The sequence below is a fragment of the Glarea lozoyensis genome (assembly GCF_000409485.1).
Source record: "Glarea lozoyensis ATCC 20868 chromosome Unknown GLAREA6, whole genome shotgun sequence".
NCBI lineage: Eukaryota > Fungi > Ascomycota > Leotiomycetes > Helotiales > Helotiaceae > Glarea > Glarea lozoyensis.
In genome coordinates, this window is record NW_007361001.1 from 1,270,992 (window position 1) to 1,289,447 (window position 18,456).

Genomic DNA, 18,456 nt, shown 5'->3' on the forward strand with positions numbered 1-18,456 from the left:
ATATGATTTGTTACGTTGATGATGGAAGATTTTGGATGAAGTAGTAGAGCTTCACCCTTAACTTTTTTCTTAGCGCAAGGCTCGCTAGCGTTATTTTCACAAGGCTCCAAATCCTTCCATAACTTTCTGGCATAAATTATGACAGGTGTATAAAACTTAAGATATTGGACCAACTCTATTACTTTTAGAAGTAATCAAGAAGAAGTCTTCTTCATTGGTATATATAACAAGTTCTTCCATTAGTTGCGGTCGCAAGATGTGCGTCTCAATTATTTTCCATTCCATACTCCAACCACAACGCCATACCGCATGTCTTTAACCAATCCCAAGACTCATAGTTCAATCATGATTCGCCTTTTGGCGGGAATTTAGAAGCCTGCACTAGACCAGCACTTGAAATGCGCACCCATTTCAAGGTAGAAAGATATGACCATGCCCCATCCCATCTGTCCAGAAAAACAACATTATCGGCATCCGTGAGATCTGGCAAATCTAAAAGGCTGTTAGAGGAATTCTGTACCAGTGCAAAGTCTTCGTACAAAAGCCATTCTCATATTCCTTCTCGTCTGCTGTAATCTTGATTCTCAGTAGATCTTCCCTCGTGCTTGCTGGTCTGCCCGGCCTCCTCTCTTTCTTCAAAGCGTTAAATTCTTCATCATGCTGATGCACAAACCTATATAATTATCAGGCAACTGTGAATTAGAAAAACACATATAGAAGGCACTTACGCTGCAATAATGGTTTGGATTGCTGGGAGCTCCAGAGGTTTCCCCTCATTTTCCCGAATCGCATCTTGGAAATACTGCGCACGAATGACTAGGAGACGTAAGTAATCAACTTAGTAAGGAAACTATACTCCCATACCTAAAGGTTTGTCATTCTTCTTCCTGGCCGTTGCGACTCGAAGGAGTTTATCATCTCGATTCTGCGCCCGTCGCAATCGTTGTGAATCTCTTGAATTTTCGTGAAGAGCAGTGATGTTGCCCTTCTTCTTAGCAATCTTCTTCCGTGTTTTCTCTAGTGATTTCGGCATTCTTTGACTGTGAAGAGCTTGTCCGGGCAAGTCCTGGATCAAGACGATCGATATTCTTCCTGATCACCTCAACTTTTTTTCTGGTATCGTTATCGAAATCTTTATCGCCGACCCTCGCTTGCGACAGCTGACGTTAGAATGGGCCAATCAACAGCTTTTTTAATGGGTTGCCGCAGGGACTGCTGGACGCGTAAAGAATGACCCAACAGCGCGTCCGGGGAAAGTGGGACTGACTCTAAACTGGCTATCCCTATTTCCAAGTCAACTTGTACCTCCCGATGTACCAACTACGAATTATAACAGCTCGAATCTTATTTGTGGCATCAGGACCGAGAGGCATCTACTTTTGCTTCCTATTTCTACCGCGTTGTAGCTAGGTTGGTTTCCCACGAGTACCAAATGTCGGTGTAAATACATGATTTTCATGTAAAAGTTGCGCTGTGCTTGTATTCTCGGCCTGGATACTTGTTTCGCTGCCGCAATGGGAATAAACGGTTGGAACTCACAGAGCATTGAGGGAGTGAAGACTGACAGTTCACAGGGCTGCTGCCGTTACTCAAGTCCATACATAGGCCAGTCAATCTCAAGAAGTTCGAAGGCAAAACACTCGGTATCGATGCATATGGCTGGCTTCATCGAGGCACCGTGGCATGCGCCATGGAGATTGCCAAAGGCCAACCTACCAGGAAGTTAGTGGACATGTCTTGAAGGGATGCCAAATACTTATGCAATTTAGATTTGTGGATTTCTGCATGCACCGCGTTCGAATGCTACAACACTTTGGAGTCGTGCCCTTCCTAGTCTTTGATGGCGACTACCTGCCAAGTAAAGCTGCTACGGAATCCGAACGATCGAAGCGACGAGAGGAGAGCAAGAGGTCTGGTTACGAACTGGAGAGTGCTGGCAAACTACAACAAGCATATGCCGAATTCCAGAAGGCGGTTGATGTAACTCCGGAAATGGCCCGCCAACTGATCGATGAATTAAAAATTACTGGAGTGCAATATTTGGTTGCTCCATACGAAGCGGATGCTCAAATGGTATATCTAGAGAGAAAAGGGATTATCCAGGGCATTCTCTCGGAAGATTCTGATCTTCTAGTTTTCGGCGCCAAGTGTCTATTGACGAAGTTAGATCAATATGGGAATTGTGTTGAAATCAACAAAGCAGATTTTTGCGCCTGCAAAGAAATCACTTTGACTGGATGGTCAGATAAGGAATTTCGACAAATGGCAATTTTGAGTGGATGCGATTATCTCTCTAGCATTAACAACATGGGACTAAAAACCGCCTATCGAATGCTGCGCAAGCATAAAAACGTTGAAAAGGTTGTTCGAATGTTACAATTTGATGGGAAGTTTCACGTGCCGAAAGGCTATCTAGAGGCCTTCAATCAGGCAGAGCTCACTTTTCTGCATCAGAGAGTGTTCTGCCCAAAAACACAACGCGTTGTTTTCCATACCGAACCGGAGAGCCCAGTGGATGAAGAGAAAATGCACTTCATTGGAGCTTACGTGCCCCCAGAAATTGCTCAGGGTGTCGCGAAAGGAGATTTGAACCCAATGACAAAGCAACCCATAATCGTTCGACTACCTAGTAAAACTCAAACGTCGATTTCGACTCCATTTTCTTCTCGTCCCCAATATCGAACTTCGGTTTCCTCTGCCGATCTCAAGAAAGGCGTCTCGATCGAGGAATTCTTCAAGCCAAGACGAACACCTCTTGCAGAGCTCGATCCGAACTGCTTTACACCCTCACCAAACCAACAAGATGCTCTCCGCCGTAATTCCGGCCCTTGGAATGGGAGTCCAGCTCCTAGACAATACATCAACCGGGCCATGACGGAACCAGATTTGCCTCAGTCTGCTCCTCCCGAGCGATTACCCACGGCACGCCATGCTCGTGCGCCTACAATATCTGAACCTCGACCTCCGAAGCGAGCACGGCTTTGTGCCGACGAGGATGTACTTTTTCCCAATCGGAACGTTCAGCTCGGCCCTAGTAAATTCTTCAAAAGCGAGTACCCTGATCCAAGCCCGACGGCTGGAAGGGCAAAGAGCAGAAAATCGAGGAAGATGGACATTACAGTTTTCTCGGACGATTCGATTGAAGAGGTCATGTTGAATCTCCCAGAGCTGGTTAGCTCCAAAGCCGGCGGCGTTCAGAAGATGTCGATTTTCGAGGATGCAAAACTGAATGAATCAGATACCAACTTGTTGCCTGGTCCTAGAGATTGTGCGGAAGTTATCACCATCCACAAGACGGACGATGTACAAGACAAAGTTCCCAGCTTGACAGCTTCGACCTCTGCCACTAGCTCCTTTGAGCAACCGGCTACCCCTACGGCAACACCTTCCTCAGCTTCCCTTAACCTGTTGCATGAAAAGTATTCCTTTCAGAACTCTCAGTCAAAAGCTGTTAATTACAGTGGCCCCTTTTCATCAGCAATTTCTGTCGCGAAACCTTCGAAACTTCCAGTCGCAGTCAAGAGCAACAACTCCGTGTCCACAGTGAACAGTATATCTGCCCGGATGAACATGACACCCTTACAGCGTTTAGGTGTCTCTGCAATCAATCGATCAAGACTGCCCATGACACCACCACAAACGCCGATTTTACCTCGTCAGAATGCCTCACAGCACCAGTCACTACTGAGGAAGGGGCTTGTGCCCTTTCCAGAAGTAGCTAGCGAGAAGATGAAAAGAATCGTTGATCCGGCGTCAATCCCACTCCCTCCGCCAGACGAATCCGAGAATGTGGAATTAATGCAACAAAAGGGGAGCGAAGACCTAATTATACACGATAGCGAAGAAGAAGACGAAGCGATTTCGCCGGTCTTGAGGGAAGATGTATCAGCACGGCTTGACTTTTCGAAGTTTGTCCATATTAGGTGATGTATTAAGTGGCTTTAGCTATTGAAAAGCATATGGCAGTAGATCATCCGGTAGAAATGAGGCACAGACTGAAGAGCACAGCTCTTGGTTGTCATTAGATTGGAATGGGTCAACATAAAAAAGGGTTCGGTGTTTGGAGTATCATATTATTGCTTGGAGGAGTAAATGGAGTTTTTGGACTCTTTTCTTAAGGATTATATTGCCCTCGTGCAATCATTGGTATGGCATCGGTATGGACGTGGTGGTGTTTGGTATTACAGTATTTGAGATATAATCATTCGAAGATAATTTCTATCCTACATTTGGCACTCGTTCAATATTCTTTCTTAAGCGTAATTGGAGTTTTCTGATTGGTACTTCTCTACTTGTAGGGGCTCTAACGCAAAGGTCTGCGAGGTCATTAGTCCTGCCCTTTGAGCTTCGTGTAAACTGTATTCCCTAGTGAGATGAACGACCAGTGCTCAAATGGTCCCAGTTGAAAGCTCGTAGGTTCTATAGACGTCCTTAGCTTATTTAACAACACGGAGGGCTGACGCTTGGTTGACTTTTAATTTAAATGCCCAGTTCGTAACGGTCCAAATTTGTAACGTTTTCCTCATGGCGAAATAATCAAAAAACTAACATGAACTGGAAGATGAATACCTAGGTACTTCCATAAAAGGAAGGAGGCAACCAATTGCTATCGACTTGTGGCTTCCTGCCTCTACTCGTAACTCAGATAGCCTTCAAGCAGTTGATATGTTTGTCACCAGAAATCCAGCGATAAATGCACCACGGTACGAAAGTCGTTACTCCAGCATATCACATAACTTCTTCAAACCTTTTTAAAAAGCGGATTACAGTGTTTTTTTTTTGCAAGTCTTCTTCTGACATTCTACCATCTATACTGGCTATGTGCTGTTCCATGTTGCCAAATACCCCTACCTCTCTGAAAACCGCTTAATACACAACGTTATCTGTGACCAGACTCTGACAGAGAAGTTATGTCAATGCGCCTTCTGTGCTCCGTCCATCGCGCCAGCCGCTCCCAAATCCTCAAAACAGGTGATAATGCAAAGTGAGCCAGGTTAACCCACAAATAAGGAAATCGCTAGGATTAGCCATACAAAGTAACGCCGGTTCCGGTTGATGCAATGACGAGGGGTTTGAACAAAAGTTCTAACATGATGCCGGTAGATGGCCAAACTTATACCGGGTCCGAAGAAGTATGAAATCTAGGAACTCATGAGCTCATCGGTCTAGGTAGCGTCCATACAAATCATGGGTGAGATCCTGCCACCCCAGCAGAGGCAGACTAGCAACTGGCCACTCATTGGAATTGTTTGAAAAGCCTACACGGAATAACGACCACTTTGACGATGAATTCAAGCTAATCGAGTTGCTTAAAAGTCGATTCCCCATGACCAAACTCCATTTGCAAGGTTGTCGGCGGTATCTGCGAGCAATATGACTCGTCTTTTATTGCAGTACGAAGTTTTGTCCATAATTTCAACCTTCAACTTGGGTTCGGCAAGCTCCTGTACGTTCTTTTCGAACATTTCTGACAAAGCTTCGACTGCCATCTCGAGGTCCTTTTGATTGTCCTCAAACATCTCCGTTAGGTTATTGCGAGCCAAATAAAATGCGAAGGCGTAAGTCCATTTGAGAGTTTGACGGCAAGTCTGCAGGGCTTGTGATGCAGAGTTCAAATATTGAACCTCGATCCAAGACATTCCCGAGGCAGATTGCAACTGAGTCATTTTTCTTTCTGTTTTGTTGTAAATGTCTTTATCTAGCTTCGCTGATTGCTCGTGGTTGGCATATCGATTGTAATAGTGGAGATACCGCTCTAAAGAGACTCGAGATTTGGCTTGTGCATCACGAGCTTCTGATCCGCTCTTCTCTTCGAATCTATTGCAATTGTACCAGCTTGTGCCATGCTCCGACCAAAGACCCATACACATCCAGCAAAATTCGTGCTTGCACTTCCTGCAGGTCATATGATTGCAACCTCCGTTTTTCTCGATCGTCGAGTTGCACTTAGGGCATTCCTTGGTATTAGCAGATATCCAGTTTGCCGTCTCCGAGTCGTCTGCACATTTCTTCAGCCACCTCTTCACCAGTTCGCAAGGAGCAGGCTGATGGTCCGATAAAATGCATCCGAAACAGAAACGATGTTTACAATCACAAACAACGGTAGGAACCACTCTATCCAGATCCTTCTTCTTGATCCCACATTCGATAGCGTTCTGGCAGTCGGGTGCGGGGCACCATTTCAGATGTTCCTTGTCCTCGACATAGGTTCGTGTGAGTAATTCGTGGTACCTTTGCTGAAGGTCCGCTGTGACTAGAAGATCCAAGGATTTTGCGTCAATGATTCGTTTACAACCTTCCGCTGGACATTGTATACGAGCAGCTTCACCCTCCTCCTTAATCTTCTGAGCCAGATACTGGTTGTAACATGTTACGCAAAAACGGTGACCACATTTCATGGCAAAGGATTTGAGACCAGGCTCATCCTCGCAGCAAATGTCGCAGCAGAAACCAGGTATGACTTCAAGCTTTGGAGGGCCAGCAACATTTGTGCCCAGGCCCGCAGCCTCCAGTACCCTTTTCGGACGATCCATGTAATCTTCTATCAAGCGTTCCTTGTTCCATCGAAAATGTCGTAGTAATATCGCCGCGTCTTCTTTTCGAATATCGAGAATCATGTTCACCTCATCAATGAGGTCATCTTGCTGGGCTTGAATATCTTTTGGTTGATAGACCTTGAAGTTGACATCAAAAATTTTCTTCTTTTTCTGCACGTCTTCCTTTTGTGAGAAGCCTAGATCTGGCTCTGGCTCGTCAAACCCGAAATCTATACCTCGACACGTTAGCAGACGAGTCCTTGGGAAAGGGAAGTTTGAAGGTCTCGAACAAGTAGATTGCGTACCATCTGCGGATCCTTCCTCATTCTCGCTCTCTTGGAGCACGTCATCTTCGTCGCTGGACATTCCAGACATAAAATCATCTTCCGAAGACATCGGTGTCGCTGTTGTGAGTGGCGTGGGGGGGGCTTCCTTGGAAGCTGCCGAGTCGAGTCTCTTGCTTGATCTCTGGGCAGACTGACCAGAGGGTACAAGTTCCTCTGCCGCCTTTCTCTTTTTAAGATGGGAAGAAATGTTGTCGACTTTAGGGAGTGCTGAACTCGTCACAGACGAGATTCCAGGCACATAAGGCTGTGTAAGGTTTGTACCAGTTCGCTCGGGGAAGCTAACGCAAGCTGTATGACTCCGGTGCTTGATGGCGAGAGGAGCGTTTCTCTGGGAAGTGAATGGGACGTAGTTGCGATGTTCGGATTGTTATGTGTGCGAGGCAAAGTTCGTGATTTGCGTAAGAGACATGTTCGAGTGACGAGCAGACAGGAGTTTGGTAATCCGCCGCAAAGCGATAAGCGGTCGCGTGACTTGGCGTTGGATAACCTCGGAAGGAGACATCTGTCTCAAAATAAACCTCATCTTGTTTCTTCTGAAGTGGATAACTTGGTTTCGAATGATTTATCAATACTACTTGAAATAAATTGGGCAGACGCTCACTATGCCTTATGGTTCTCAAAGAATGCAATCATAATGAAAGGTTGGATTTCAAGGCAAATGGTCATGTGACGACACTCAACCTGCATCGTCCTTCCTTAGTCTAGTTCCAAGCAAAGCCATGAGGGAGAAAGAGCTTGTATCCGCCCACGGTCCAAATACCTTTACTAGTGGGCGTAACTCGGGTGGATTGTAGCACACTGGGTCGAGACTAATGTTGTTAAAGGCTCATAAATGTGCTCCGAAAACTGGAAGCTATTGCTCGCATGATTGCACATCCACGTGGTTGAAACAACATCTATGAATTCCTTTACTTCACACGCTAAGCCTTAACTGAAATCTTAGTCATCAGAGTTGACTTGTTGTATAAGATAATTTTGTTGTACAAGGGTAGGATTGGTTTCTAAATAGACTATAGACTCGATACCAGAAACTTCTCAGTAAGCTACAGACCCGCCGTCAGTGGTAGTCGAGGTAATCAATTACACGAGCTCAGCCTAAGACTTTCTCGGCAGCGGACACTGTCGATATTAGCTTGATTCTTGCTGTATAAATCCCATCACGAAACGTACCATCAAGACCAGTATTGTCAGGTTCGACATGGATCTTAACAACCTTTCCATCAGAGACCTCGAGTGCGTATCTCTTGCTTCTTGGCCCACCGAAGATAGCAGTCCCATCGAATGTCAGATCAAGTGCCTCTGTGAATTTGGCAGTTGGATCACCCAGGAAACGAATCTGTCATGAATTCAGATTTGCAGCAATTGACCTATATTTGAGAACTTACACCAGAACTACCGGTTGGGTCAAGAGTCGCACCCCATGCTTTTGTTCTAAGGATGCGTCAGAGCAAAGGAAGCTGACAACAGATATGGACACTTACACAAACGGATCGTTGACAGCGACAACAAAAACACTACCAGCAGACTTGAGTTTCTGGTGGTTGATGTAGCCGGGGATATGAGACTCGCTACAAGACGGGCCTATGACCGTTAACGAATAGCACATGCTTTTAGACATCAGGCAGGTTACTGAAAGCTGCTGGGACTCCAATGATGAGAGATTTTCCCTTCTTAATCTCCTCACTCAGGTTCACCTTGTTCCCTGGCGAAGACTCTACTAGTCCATCAACCGTAGGAATCGAGTCGCCAACTTTTATACAGGCACGGGCCGAGCTGTGGAAGGTCCTCGAAGGCACAGGCGAGGCCTTCAGAGCGAGTCTTCGAAGGATGTTGGTAGAAGCCATGATTCTGTTCTGAAGATACAGGCGAGCAGGTTGTTACGGTAACGTCAATGGTGGTAGATATTGTTGTTGAGCTGAAGTAGGGGATTTGTTGAGGAAGGAAGGTTGCCGGTAAATTACTGGACACGGCATCGCTTCGGCCTGCATGATCCGCAGATTGACATCTTCATTGCGACCTCTCGTGCTCCTCTCATCTTTACACTGTTCCCACTGACAGCGAACATTTCAATTCATATACATCATGTTCGCAGACACCTCATTTTATTTTTGAACAAACACTTTCTGAAATTGATGTTGATGTCGATGTTACCGGCAAGTGGTCGGTAGACACTTGAATTGACACGTCCGATTGGAGCGCATCGAAAACCGAGCATCATTTACCGGTGTCAGGATCGACAACAGCTGGGCGACATATATTTCCCGGCACTGTCGACATAATGCGGGGAAGGAAAAGTTTGTTGCGATGGATTGTAGATGCTGTTGCGGGGTATCAACAATTTTTCCGTCTCCTAGCATTAATTCCATTCGAAGCAGGATAGAAAGTTATCTACCTAAGTACCTAGTAGTTATGAGAGGAATGGTGGTTCCCATGCTCTAGCGAGCTCTTTTCTCAAGTATAAAGCCCTTCGCTGGTTTCCATACGGCAAACTTACTGTTTATATTCATAAGTATCTCATCATGCTTTTCAATTTCATACTCTCCGTTTCTCTACTTTGTCCATCGGTGTTAGCAGCACCTGGGGTAGCACCTTTCTCCACCTTCTCAAAGGTTACAGTCTTCACACCTCCATCGACCTATACGGATCCAAGAGTCCTCTATGCTCGTACAGTCGAGCTTGCTGATGGCGTTCTCCTAGCGACATGGGTATGTATTCCAGAACCATATCAATACGCAAATGCCTGCTTTTCGTCGTATAAGAGATACATATTCCCTCATTAGTTTATTAGTCTTGTCCGTTTGACAAGCATTCTGAACTTAAGACTAACGAAACACAGGAAAACTACTCACCTGAGCCGCCATTAGTGTACTTTCCAATTTACAGAAGTATAGACGGAGGGGCTTCGTGGAAGGAGATTTCTCGTGTTAAGGATACGGTCAACAATTGGGGCATGCGATATCAACCACATCTCTACGTTCTTTCGAAGGCTATTGGAAAGTTCAAACCTGGTACAATCATATGCTCTGGAAACTCTATTCCAACCAACCTCAATGCAACCAAAATCGACGTTTACGCGAGTGAAGATAGTGGTTATACCTGGAAGTTCGTATCGCACGTTGCAACTGGGGGCGCCGCTATCCCAGACAACGGAATCCCTGCCGTCTGGGAGCCATTCATCCTTGAGTTTGAAGACAATATTGTGTTATACTACTCTGACCAGCGAGATCCAAAGCACGGCCAGAAGTTAGTACACACTGTTTCGAAAGACCTTCTCAAATGGGATCCCATTGTGGAAGATGTCTCCTACTCGACTTATACCGCGCGACCTGGTATGACAACAATCATCCAACTTCCTAATAAGAAGTATATGATGACCTATGAATATGGTGGCGGACCTACCAAGACTGGCACGTCATATTCCTTCCCAGTCTACTACCGCATCAACAACAGCCCGTTGAAATTCAACAGCTCTTTTGGGTATCCTATCATCTCCAGCGATGGGATACAACCGAACGGCTCGCCTACCATTACATACTCCTCTGTAGGCGGGATCAATGGCACTATCATCGTCAGTTCTGGCAGCAATTCGCAGGTTTTCGTCAACAGAGCATTAGGCGACGTTGGTGCATGGAAAACAGTGACCACCCCGGAAAGCAATGCTTATACAAGACATGTTAGGGTTTTGAAAGATCAGAATCATCTTCTTGTGATGGGTGCCGGGAAACTTCCTCCCAGTACGACCAACAAGGTCACTGTAAGTGTCATAGATTTGCAGAAGGGTCTGGCCGCTGCGACGTAAGCGAAGCATGAATTTCGAAAGAGATTCAGCTGTGTGATGCTTGATAGGAATTGGCACTGAGCAAAACACCGCATTAGTTATCAATCACAACTATTACACTATTATCATAGTACTATAGCTATCCGTTGTCTGCCGGTATATGCATCAGAATGAGATTTTCTTCGAGCGTTATGTCCAAATTGAGGGTCAGTCATCTGTGCGATTCAGAGAACAGTACAAGGAGTCATGATGAACTCGCAAAGTTTCACCCCTCTCTGTTTGTCTTTTTTCTGTGTCCTCCATCTGTAGAAACTGTCGCTTTCCTCGAGTTAATACTATCAGGACTAAGTTGTTGATCGTCGTATATTTCATTGTCGCTCGCAGTGACTGTAGTGCGGACTGGATATTGAGGGCCACATTTACGAAAATGCAGCAAATTGAATTATTATATACAACTAGTTATGCGTGCACTAGTCAACGGCTTGCCAGACCCTGATTTCAATCGTGATGTCACATTTCATGACGACGCACTGGGAAGAGAGAGTGAAAGAAACAAAAAGTGTCAAATTAAGGTTCGCCCCTGACATTAACCCCAGCATTTGCTCGGTTGGCTGCTTTGACCCACTTTTCTCACTGGCGTTGCTACGCTACGAGATCCGTTGCCATGTGTAAACACTCCCGCATCTCGAAATTCGGAGGCTGGAACGACTAGTTTTCCAACCACCTCAATATTGCATACTGCAAAATCCGAATACCTATCTAGACTAGAGGAGATCTCCTTCTGTGAGCTGTGCTGAAAGACTTCTACATACTGCTACGCAAATACCCTCTGCCTCCCTCCCCAATCTGCTCTATTTACTCGTTCATGGTTATTCTGACAAGTTTTTGAATTATTTAAGGGAATTGCTCGACGAAATCGAAACGACCGCTTCAACGACGTTACGAATCTTCAACGATAAACGTTCCCATACTTCTTAACACCAACATTCCTCAAACTTTCTACACAATCCTATACGCCGCTGAAGAAGTTCACGGCATTGCAGCATTCCACAGCGAGCGGCTCCAACGTCACTCCGAACAAGGAGGACGGGAGTGGCAGACTCGATAACCCAACGAGAGTGTTTCAGAGGTCAATTTCGTAATGGCCCAAAGATTTCAGGTTGGGTGGATGAGTACGTTGTGGCATCCGAGACATTTGAAGGAGCTTGGGCTAACTGTTGACTTTAGGACTGATACCGTTTCTCGGATATCACCATGTGCTCATGATATTGATCGCCATCGCAATCATATTGTTATGTAAGTCAAGTTGTATCACAAAAATGGAATGTGACTAACTCTCTCTAGCACTTTTATTAGCAGGCTGCTCCTCATCGTCACCGCTCATACCCGGAATCTTTCTGATATCCCTTTACTACGAATCATACACTCCGGTTGCTTCCACCGCGCAAGCAGACTTCAACGTACACACAGCGATAGCAAATGTAGTTGGAAACGCAAGACTGGCCGCAAGAGTAGGATACTTCGGTATCTGCATAAACCCTGATGGAGGGTCATGGCTATGCAGTAACAACGCAACGGCATTAGCGAACGAGGTGACGGTCGCAGACGACCCATTGAATTTGATCTGGCTAGCTAGTCAGTTCAAGGATATGATCGTGTTCCCATATTTGATGTGAGTACTCATCGTTTACATTTGTCGCTTATTTACTCACCTTCGCCTAGCATCATCGCGATTATTTTCGCATTCATTTGCCTCTTACTCCTCGCCACTTTCCCAGGATGGCACGAGGAAGAAGACGCTCACGGTTCCGAGCGAGAAGTCAAACCATTCCCTTCGAGACCAGTCTCCCAGATCGCGTTGGCAATCATCTTCATCGCCTCGATCTTCGTACTAGTATCCGTTTTATGGCAACACACCGCGTCGGTTGCCGCATCGATCATAGCTCAAGATCTAGGCAACGGGAGCGTCAAGAGTGGCGTTGGAACCTCAGCAATGGTACTGGGATGGTTCGGCTTTGCGCTGTTAATCGTTGTCACCATCGGATTGCTGGTCATGATATTAAGTATCAGAGTACTAGCCGAGACATTTGGATAAGCAGACAACGATTTCAAAAGTTTAGATGAAGCCTTGATTGATACCTTTTGAGCGTTGCATGATGATGCTATAACGTCATTCCCAGTTTGTCGATTTAAGGGGATAGTCATGGACCCCCTACATTCAGGACGCAATGTATCATTGCACTGTGTACAAAGAACTGGATAGCATTTGGGACCGGAGTTTTCAGACATTGGATTTGGGATTGTTATCATTTTGTCGTTTGGTTTCTTCCACTTCTCGTTGAGGTCGAGTTGGTGGTAAATAGGGTAGTGTGGATGAGGACGATGTAAATCTGGGATGTTAATGACTATATGGACAATGAGGGGGGAAAACGCCACAAATATGTTGGGCGTGAGAAGAAATAAGAATATCTGATAGCTCACAGAGGCCGTGGATATACAAACGATAAAACTATACCCATCAATTCAATTCTTCAGATCTACCCAGCTCCTGGCTATGCAAAGTGACTGTTAATATTCATAGCTTCATGATTCCCCGTAGACATATCTCTCATAGGCTTCTCTCATCTCTTCCTCCTAAATCGGCTATTGTGAGCTACGGGCCCCTTGGCTCCTGAATTCCGTAATTTAAGCCTCTTGAAATTTTGATGAGCAGCAGCCGTCACTTTCCTAGCCACACTCCTAATCTTCCCATCTTTGCCCATGACTTTTCTTTTCTTGTTCTGGTCCGGTCTCCTATATCGGGTTCCGCCCTCTGAAGCCGTATATTCAGACTGAGAGTCTGAGTCAAAGTTTCGTGCAGAATCCGCAAACTCCGCTGCCCCTTCTTCTACTTGTACCGCCTCTTCCTCATTGTTGGTTTCCAGAACAGGTTTGTTGAGTTCGTCTTCGCTATCTATTTCGGCGGGCACCTTTGTTGGAGCTCCGGGTTTAGTGCGTGTTGGTTTCATTTTTACACGACGGGTTGTTCGTTTCTGGCCTTTCTTCTTATATACTTTCAATGGCTGACCGTCTCGGCCTAGAGGTGGATTCGTTACCTCCTCTGGATCCGAATCGAATTGCGCCTCATCATCGAACCCACCTAATGGGAAGCCCGGTTGACTGTCTATTGCAAGGATATCGTCGTTCATTGTCGGCAAGTTGGGCTTCGGCTTAGTGGGAGGTTTAATTGAGGTACCGGCCGCTTCATTCTCCAACTCGTGAAGAACGGCGAGGTCATCATCTGCGGCATCCGATTCCAATTTTCGGAGACCAGCAAGCATACTACTTAGGCCTCTCATCATGGTTTTCCGCGGGACACGCGCCATCTGGGGCGAGAGAAGTATGCCGTCTTCATTCTCGTCTACAGGGGGTAATGCCATTCGCTGGCTATCTCTTCGAAGAAAGGATGGGGTGGAGAATTGAAGCTTCGATACTGAAGATGGTGTTTTGGATCCTTGTCCATTGATGGTGCGATTTTTCAAAGGGGTAGCAAATGAGTCCAACATATGACGTTTTCCTGTGGATGCTGGCGTCCGACTGTGTCGGCCATTGTTCTCCTCCTTGCGTTTTCGAGGCGTTTCTTGGGTGGTGACTTGCCGTTCGATGGACTTGCGGTTGGTTAACTTCAGGGGGGATGCATCGTTATCTTTTTGTAGCAGGTCGAAAATTCCTAGAACTTGCCCGTCCTTCTGAGGTGTTGGACCTAGGGCCGTCTTCTTCACGGGCGTGAAGAGGTTTCGAATGACCGATGGCGAATCGTAAGGGTCGACAGCCCACGGGAGTATCGTTCCTCTTGAAGGTGTCTGGACTATTTGTCGTTTGGGTGTAGATTCGTGCTCCTCTTCGAACTTTCGTTTTCGTGGTGTCTGCTGTTCAAGATGCGGTTTGGATTTGGGAGGCTGCACTTTCCCAGATAGTATATCTCGAGTTTTGTTGTACTCCTTATATTTGGCAGCTGGACTGAATTACTATTCGTCCCTATACTAGTCGTAGTTGACGCACATACCAATATCAGGATGCTTCTTTATGTCTTCCCGTCCAGCTTTACGGCCATCATTCCCACACGCGAATTCCTTCTCCCATGCCTTAAGTTCAGTCCTGAGAACGTTCGATTTTTCGGTCCATTGTTCCAGCTGTATGGCATCCATATCCGCGGTTCCAATCCCATTGAGCTCGCTACTTTGTTGCCGCTTTGAAAGCAATAACGTCCTAGTATCTGGAATGCTGCCAAGCATGCGAAGATCGCGAAGGCCGTCAGCTATGTGCCCGTAATACAATGAATTTGTTAAAGCGGGTGTGCTTGAGAGAAAGAGAATGAGAAATAGGGAGTACAACAATCACCAGAGACTCAGGTCAATTCGCGTCCCCCCAAAACGCGTCCCATGTTATCTTATCGCCTAGCGCTGGAAACGCCACACCTGCATATTTAAACTTCCCCGCCGATCTCATTTCTAAACCCACCACGACTGCACTTCACTTCATGGACCAAGAAGGCGATGCGACTGCTCAACTTGCTTTAAAAGTCATCCTGGACGAGATCTCACCTCGACAAAATGGCCAGCTGGAAGATGATAATTGCTGTGTCATCTGTCTGGATCGGATTTCTGAGCTGGCGATAGCACACCCATGCAAGCACGAAAGTTTTGATTATCTATGTTTGATCAGTTGGTTTGAACAGCGGCCAACTTGTCCTCTCTGCAAAGCAGAAATCAAAACTGTGAGGTACGACTTGAAGTCAAATGGCACTTTCAAAACGTATTGTGTACCGTCAACGAAGAGATCCGAGAAAGCAGCGACTTCCCATAACCCAACGCATGGCCGTTTCGCCCCTCGACCACGACGACCCTATCGTTCAAGACAGCAGCATAGTTCGAGGGTAGTTCCTTCAGCTGATGAAGCCATTCTACGACGCCGATACATCTACAGGAACCAGCTCTTTTCACTTCATGTGGGATCAAACAGACTTTCCCGATTTCGAGAGCTTACGCCCGAGCTGTTCAGCACCGACGAGGAGCTTGTCTCTCGAGCACGCAGATGGATCCGGCGCGAGCTGCAAGTCTTCGAGTTTCTCACGCCAGATAGTTCAATGTCATCGGATCGAAGAGGAAACAATGCCGAGTTCCTGCTTGAATACATTGTTGCGATTTTGAAGACGGTCGACACACAAGGTAGCGGCGGGCAAGCTGAGGAGATGTTGCAAGAGTTTCTTGGACGAGCGAACACTAGATTGTTTCTCCATGAGATGCGAGCATGGTTGAGAAGTCCCTACATGTCTTTGGAAGATTGGGATAGAAACGTCCAGTATAACAGTTTGACTTCGGCAAAAGAGTCACAAACCGCAACTTCAAATCGAAGAGCACGAGATACTATATGAGAATGTAGATTGTTTCGGTACTCTCATGGGAAGTTTTCAAGAATATCCACCATATCGCATGCGGTCATCGAGATTTGTAACTTGAGGAAAATCTCATTCTTGTACAAAAGTCTCTCGATTTATTATGTGCTCCTATGTTTAGGTGTTCTTATGGTCATGGATGAAAGCAGCAGAACTCATACGACCATCTACTAACCAGAACAACCAATTCGACGCTTACATATTCACGCTCCTGGTGCTTCAACATCTGCTCGAAAAATTTCAGCAGATTTCTAAACCAGAAGAAACGGGCATGATCATTGACGTAGTGTTTTGGCTTCATAAGGCGAACAAGTGCGTCAGGGATGGCGTAGGTTAATCGATGGTTGACAATTGACGCACCACATGATTTTTCGTGCATGACAATTTTGATGGATTTGAGGCTAGTCCATCTCTTTAAATGCACGTTACGGATGTTGTATGGAGACCGGGATTGATTCTCAACATCAAATACTAAGTGCTTAAGACTAGTCTAGACGTCGTGGGAGAGTACTTGTCCACACAACAAATGAAAAGGGGCAGGGTATTGCGTTTCAGCACCATGCCGCGGTCTTTTTCCGAGTTTGAAGTACAAATAGTCCTTATTGGGATCGATATACGTGGTTCGGCTGTTCGACATCGTCGAGTCGTTAATTGGTAAATAACAGCGCTGTTTTAGACCATCCCTGGACTCCTTATTGAGCTGAAAGACTGCAAAGTCTTCTCTCATCACCGGGTTGCGTAGCTCCATCCACAGCGGAACCATTACCGGCGGTGTATAAGTAAATTGGTCCTTCGTTGGTGATACTTTTTCTTCCGTCCAGGTCGTTGATTCCTCATCGAAGTCGTACGGTTCATAGTTCGCTCTGCAAATTTGCTCGGTAATACCAATCTGTATCATTCTTGGTTCTACGCAATAATCGTAGATCATCAACCGAATCTCAGCTGGCAATGAGTTAAAAGTCAACGGAGGTTTGGTAGGTATTTGAACAGCATCGGAGCCACGGACAGCGTTGAATTTTGCGACAGGTGCAGCGGCGGTCTGTGTAGGCTGAGTGCTGAGGACTGGAGTGACGATGGGAAGTGTAAGACCAAGGTCGAAATGGTCTACGCCGCTTGGAATTGGACATCTGACTTTGATCTCGTGCGGGGATGAGTCAAGCGTAAGGGCTACGTTCATGACGCTAGACGGTACCACTCCAGTTGTGAAGGAAACATCAAGACGAAACTGCTGTGGCAGTACCCCAGTTGTGTCTATACTTGACGAGGAAATGCTCATAGTGGCTGCTGTGTGTTGGCCAGGTGGAGAGGCAGCATTGGTAGCTGTGTGGGACGGTGTCTGCGGAGATGAAGTTGCTTCTTGGCTTGTACCTATAGAATATTTAGCCACCAAAATGAAGCCATATATTTTGCAAAAGATTACCAGTATCATCACGTTTTGTCGAGAGAAGCTCCGCTGGTTGGATCGATTCCGAAATAGTTGTGCCATTTCTCGAGTGACTCTCGTTGCGTGTACTGTCAGCCATGTTGATTAAATTGAGATATAGCTAAGCGTGCCGTTTGGGGATTTGGGCACCAAACAAAGGTAATGAGAACTAAAGACAGACGTATCAAGAGATATATGAGTGGGGAGCTGCTCACCACTTTAATTTCCATATCGTGAAATTGAAATGATGGTGAAATTTAAGTGAATTGCATTTTCTCATAATTTCACTTCTGCCTTAGAAGAAGATGTATGTCTGACCAATTCAAGAATCAAGATCAACCTTAACAATCTACGGATATATAAATATACAAATTAGAATCACATTCTAAAACACTCTAATACACCTTCAATGATTTGAACGCGTTGAAATTTCTTTCTCATATACCATTCTGCGCATAGCTAGTTCAAGAATTTATGATTATCATATGTGCAAAGAGTCAGCGAATCTATATGTGCTATGGCAAAAATCTCTGGATATATGACAAGAATTTACAGGACGTGTTCATATTTTAAAGCATCAATATGTTTCTCTATACACAACAGGCAGAAGACTATGCGAGTCATATTTGAATATACACATAAACCTACCTAATCTCTATGATATCCGGCACTGTTTTGGTTGGCAGGAATTGCACAGCTCTTGTACATTGATATAGGCTAGAGGAAACCAATGTTACGATTCCTGTAGACCATTAGTACAAAAGACACCAAAAGATTTTCAGAATATTTCTGGGGAATTTTAGGCATGACTTCTGTACAGGCTGACTAGAAAGTTTTGCGAGATTGTAATTATTTCAGGATGTATTGATAAGTGAATATATACCGAAATGGAATCAGATATCGTTCAGCAAGGTTCGCTGTGCTCTTCTGACTGTGCG

The 18,456-nt window shown here is 45.6% G+C and overlaps 9 protein-coding genes across 9 annotated transcripts; 4 read left to right on the forward strand and 5 right to left on the reverse strand.

Annotated features, from left to right (window-relative positions):
* Positions 1 to 343: 343 nt before the first annotated feature.
* Positions 344 to 1,033, reverse strand: GLAREA_02721 (uncharacterized protein; the record flags this gene model as incomplete). The annotated part of the gene is made up of 4 exons (XM_008087806.1): positions 344 to 492; positions 540 to 673; positions 729 to 816; positions 865 to 1,033. 4 exons carry the CDS (start codon positions 1,031 to 1,033, stop codon positions 344 to 346), a joined length of 540 nt encoding a protein of 179 aa, XP_008085997.1.
* Positions 1,034 to 1,514: 481 nt separating this feature from the next.
* GLAREA_02722 (PIN) lies at positions 1,515 to 3,927 on the forward strand (the record flags this gene model as incomplete). Its single annotated transcript, XM_008087807.1, has 3 exons — positions 1,515 to 1,527; positions 1,575 to 1,722; positions 1,770 to 3,927. 3 exons carry the CDS (start codon positions 1,515 to 1,517, stop codon positions 3,925 to 3,927), a joined length of 2,319 nt encoding a protein of 772 aa, XP_008085998.1.
* A 1,382-nt stretch (positions 3,928 to 5,309) lies between these two features.
* Positions 5,310 to 6,932, reverse strand: GLAREA_02723 (RING/U-box; the record flags this gene model as incomplete). Its single annotated transcript, XM_008087808.1, has 2 exons — positions 5,310 to 6,766; positions 6,842 to 6,932. 2 exons carry the CDS (start codon positions 6,930 to 6,932, stop codon positions 5,310 to 5,312), a joined length of 1,548 nt encoding a protein of 515 aa, XP_008085999.1.
* A 1,041-nt stretch (positions 6,933 to 7,973) lies between these two features.
* GLAREA_02724 (Thioredoxin-like protein) lies at positions 7,974 to 8,727 on the reverse strand (the record flags this gene model as incomplete). Its single annotated transcript, XM_008087809.1, has 5 exons — positions 7,974 to 8,002; positions 8,054 to 8,219; positions 8,269 to 8,314; positions 8,365 to 8,464; positions 8,514 to 8,727. 5 exons carry the CDS (start codon positions 8,725 to 8,727, stop codon positions 7,974 to 7,976), a joined length of 555 nt encoding a protein of 184 aa, XP_008086000.1.
* A 675-nt stretch (positions 8,728 to 9,402) lies between these two features.
* Positions 9,403 to 10,682, forward strand: GLAREA_02725 (Oligoxyloglucan reducing end-specific cellobiohydrolase; the record flags this gene model as incomplete). Its single annotated transcript, XM_008087810.1, has 2 exons — positions 9,403 to 9,588; positions 9,720 to 10,682. The coding sequence occupies 2 exons, from the start codon at positions 9,403 to 9,405 to the stop codon at positions 10,680 to 10,682; spliced, it is 1,149 nt and encodes a 382-aa protein (XP_008086001.1).
* A 1,120-nt stretch (positions 10,683 to 11,802) lies between these two features.
* GLAREA_02726 (uncharacterized protein) lies at positions 11,803 to 12,756 on the forward strand (the record flags this gene model as incomplete). The annotated part of the gene is made up of 4 exons (XM_008087811.1): positions 11,803 to 11,833; positions 11,889 to 11,957; positions 12,006 to 12,333; positions 12,384 to 12,756. 4 exons carry the CDS (start codon positions 11,803 to 11,805, stop codon positions 12,754 to 12,756), a joined length of 801 nt encoding a protein of 266 aa, XP_008086002.1.
* A 526-nt stretch (positions 12,757 to 13,282) lies between these two features.
* On the reverse strand, positions 13,283 to 14,935 carry GLAREA_02727 (uncharacterized protein; the record flags this gene model as incomplete). The annotated part of the gene is made up of 2 exons (XM_008087812.1): positions 13,283 to 14,655; positions 14,707 to 14,935. The coding sequence occupies 2 exons, from the start codon at positions 14,933 to 14,935 to the stop codon at positions 13,283 to 13,285; spliced, it is 1,602 nt and encodes a 533-aa protein (XP_008086003.1).
* A 245-nt stretch (positions 14,936 to 15,180) lies between these two features.
* Positions 15,181 to 16,074, forward strand: GLAREA_02728 (RING/U-box; the record flags this gene model as incomplete). The annotated part of the gene is made up of 1 exon (XM_008087813.1): positions 15,181 to 16,074. The coding sequence occupies one exon, from the start codon at positions 15,181 to 15,183 to the stop codon at positions 16,072 to 16,074; it is 894 nt and encodes a 297-aa protein (XP_008086004.1).
* A 511-nt stretch (positions 16,075 to 16,585) lies between these two features.
* Positions 16,586 to 17,618, reverse strand: GLAREA_02729 (uncharacterized protein; the record flags this gene model as incomplete). Its single annotated transcript, XM_008087814.1, has 2 exons — positions 16,586 to 17,463; positions 17,516 to 17,618. 2 exons carry the CDS (start codon positions 17,616 to 17,618, stop codon positions 16,586 to 16,588), a joined length of 981 nt encoding a protein of 326 aa, XP_008086005.1.
* Between the last annotated feature and the right edge of the window lie 838 nt (positions 17,619 to 18,456).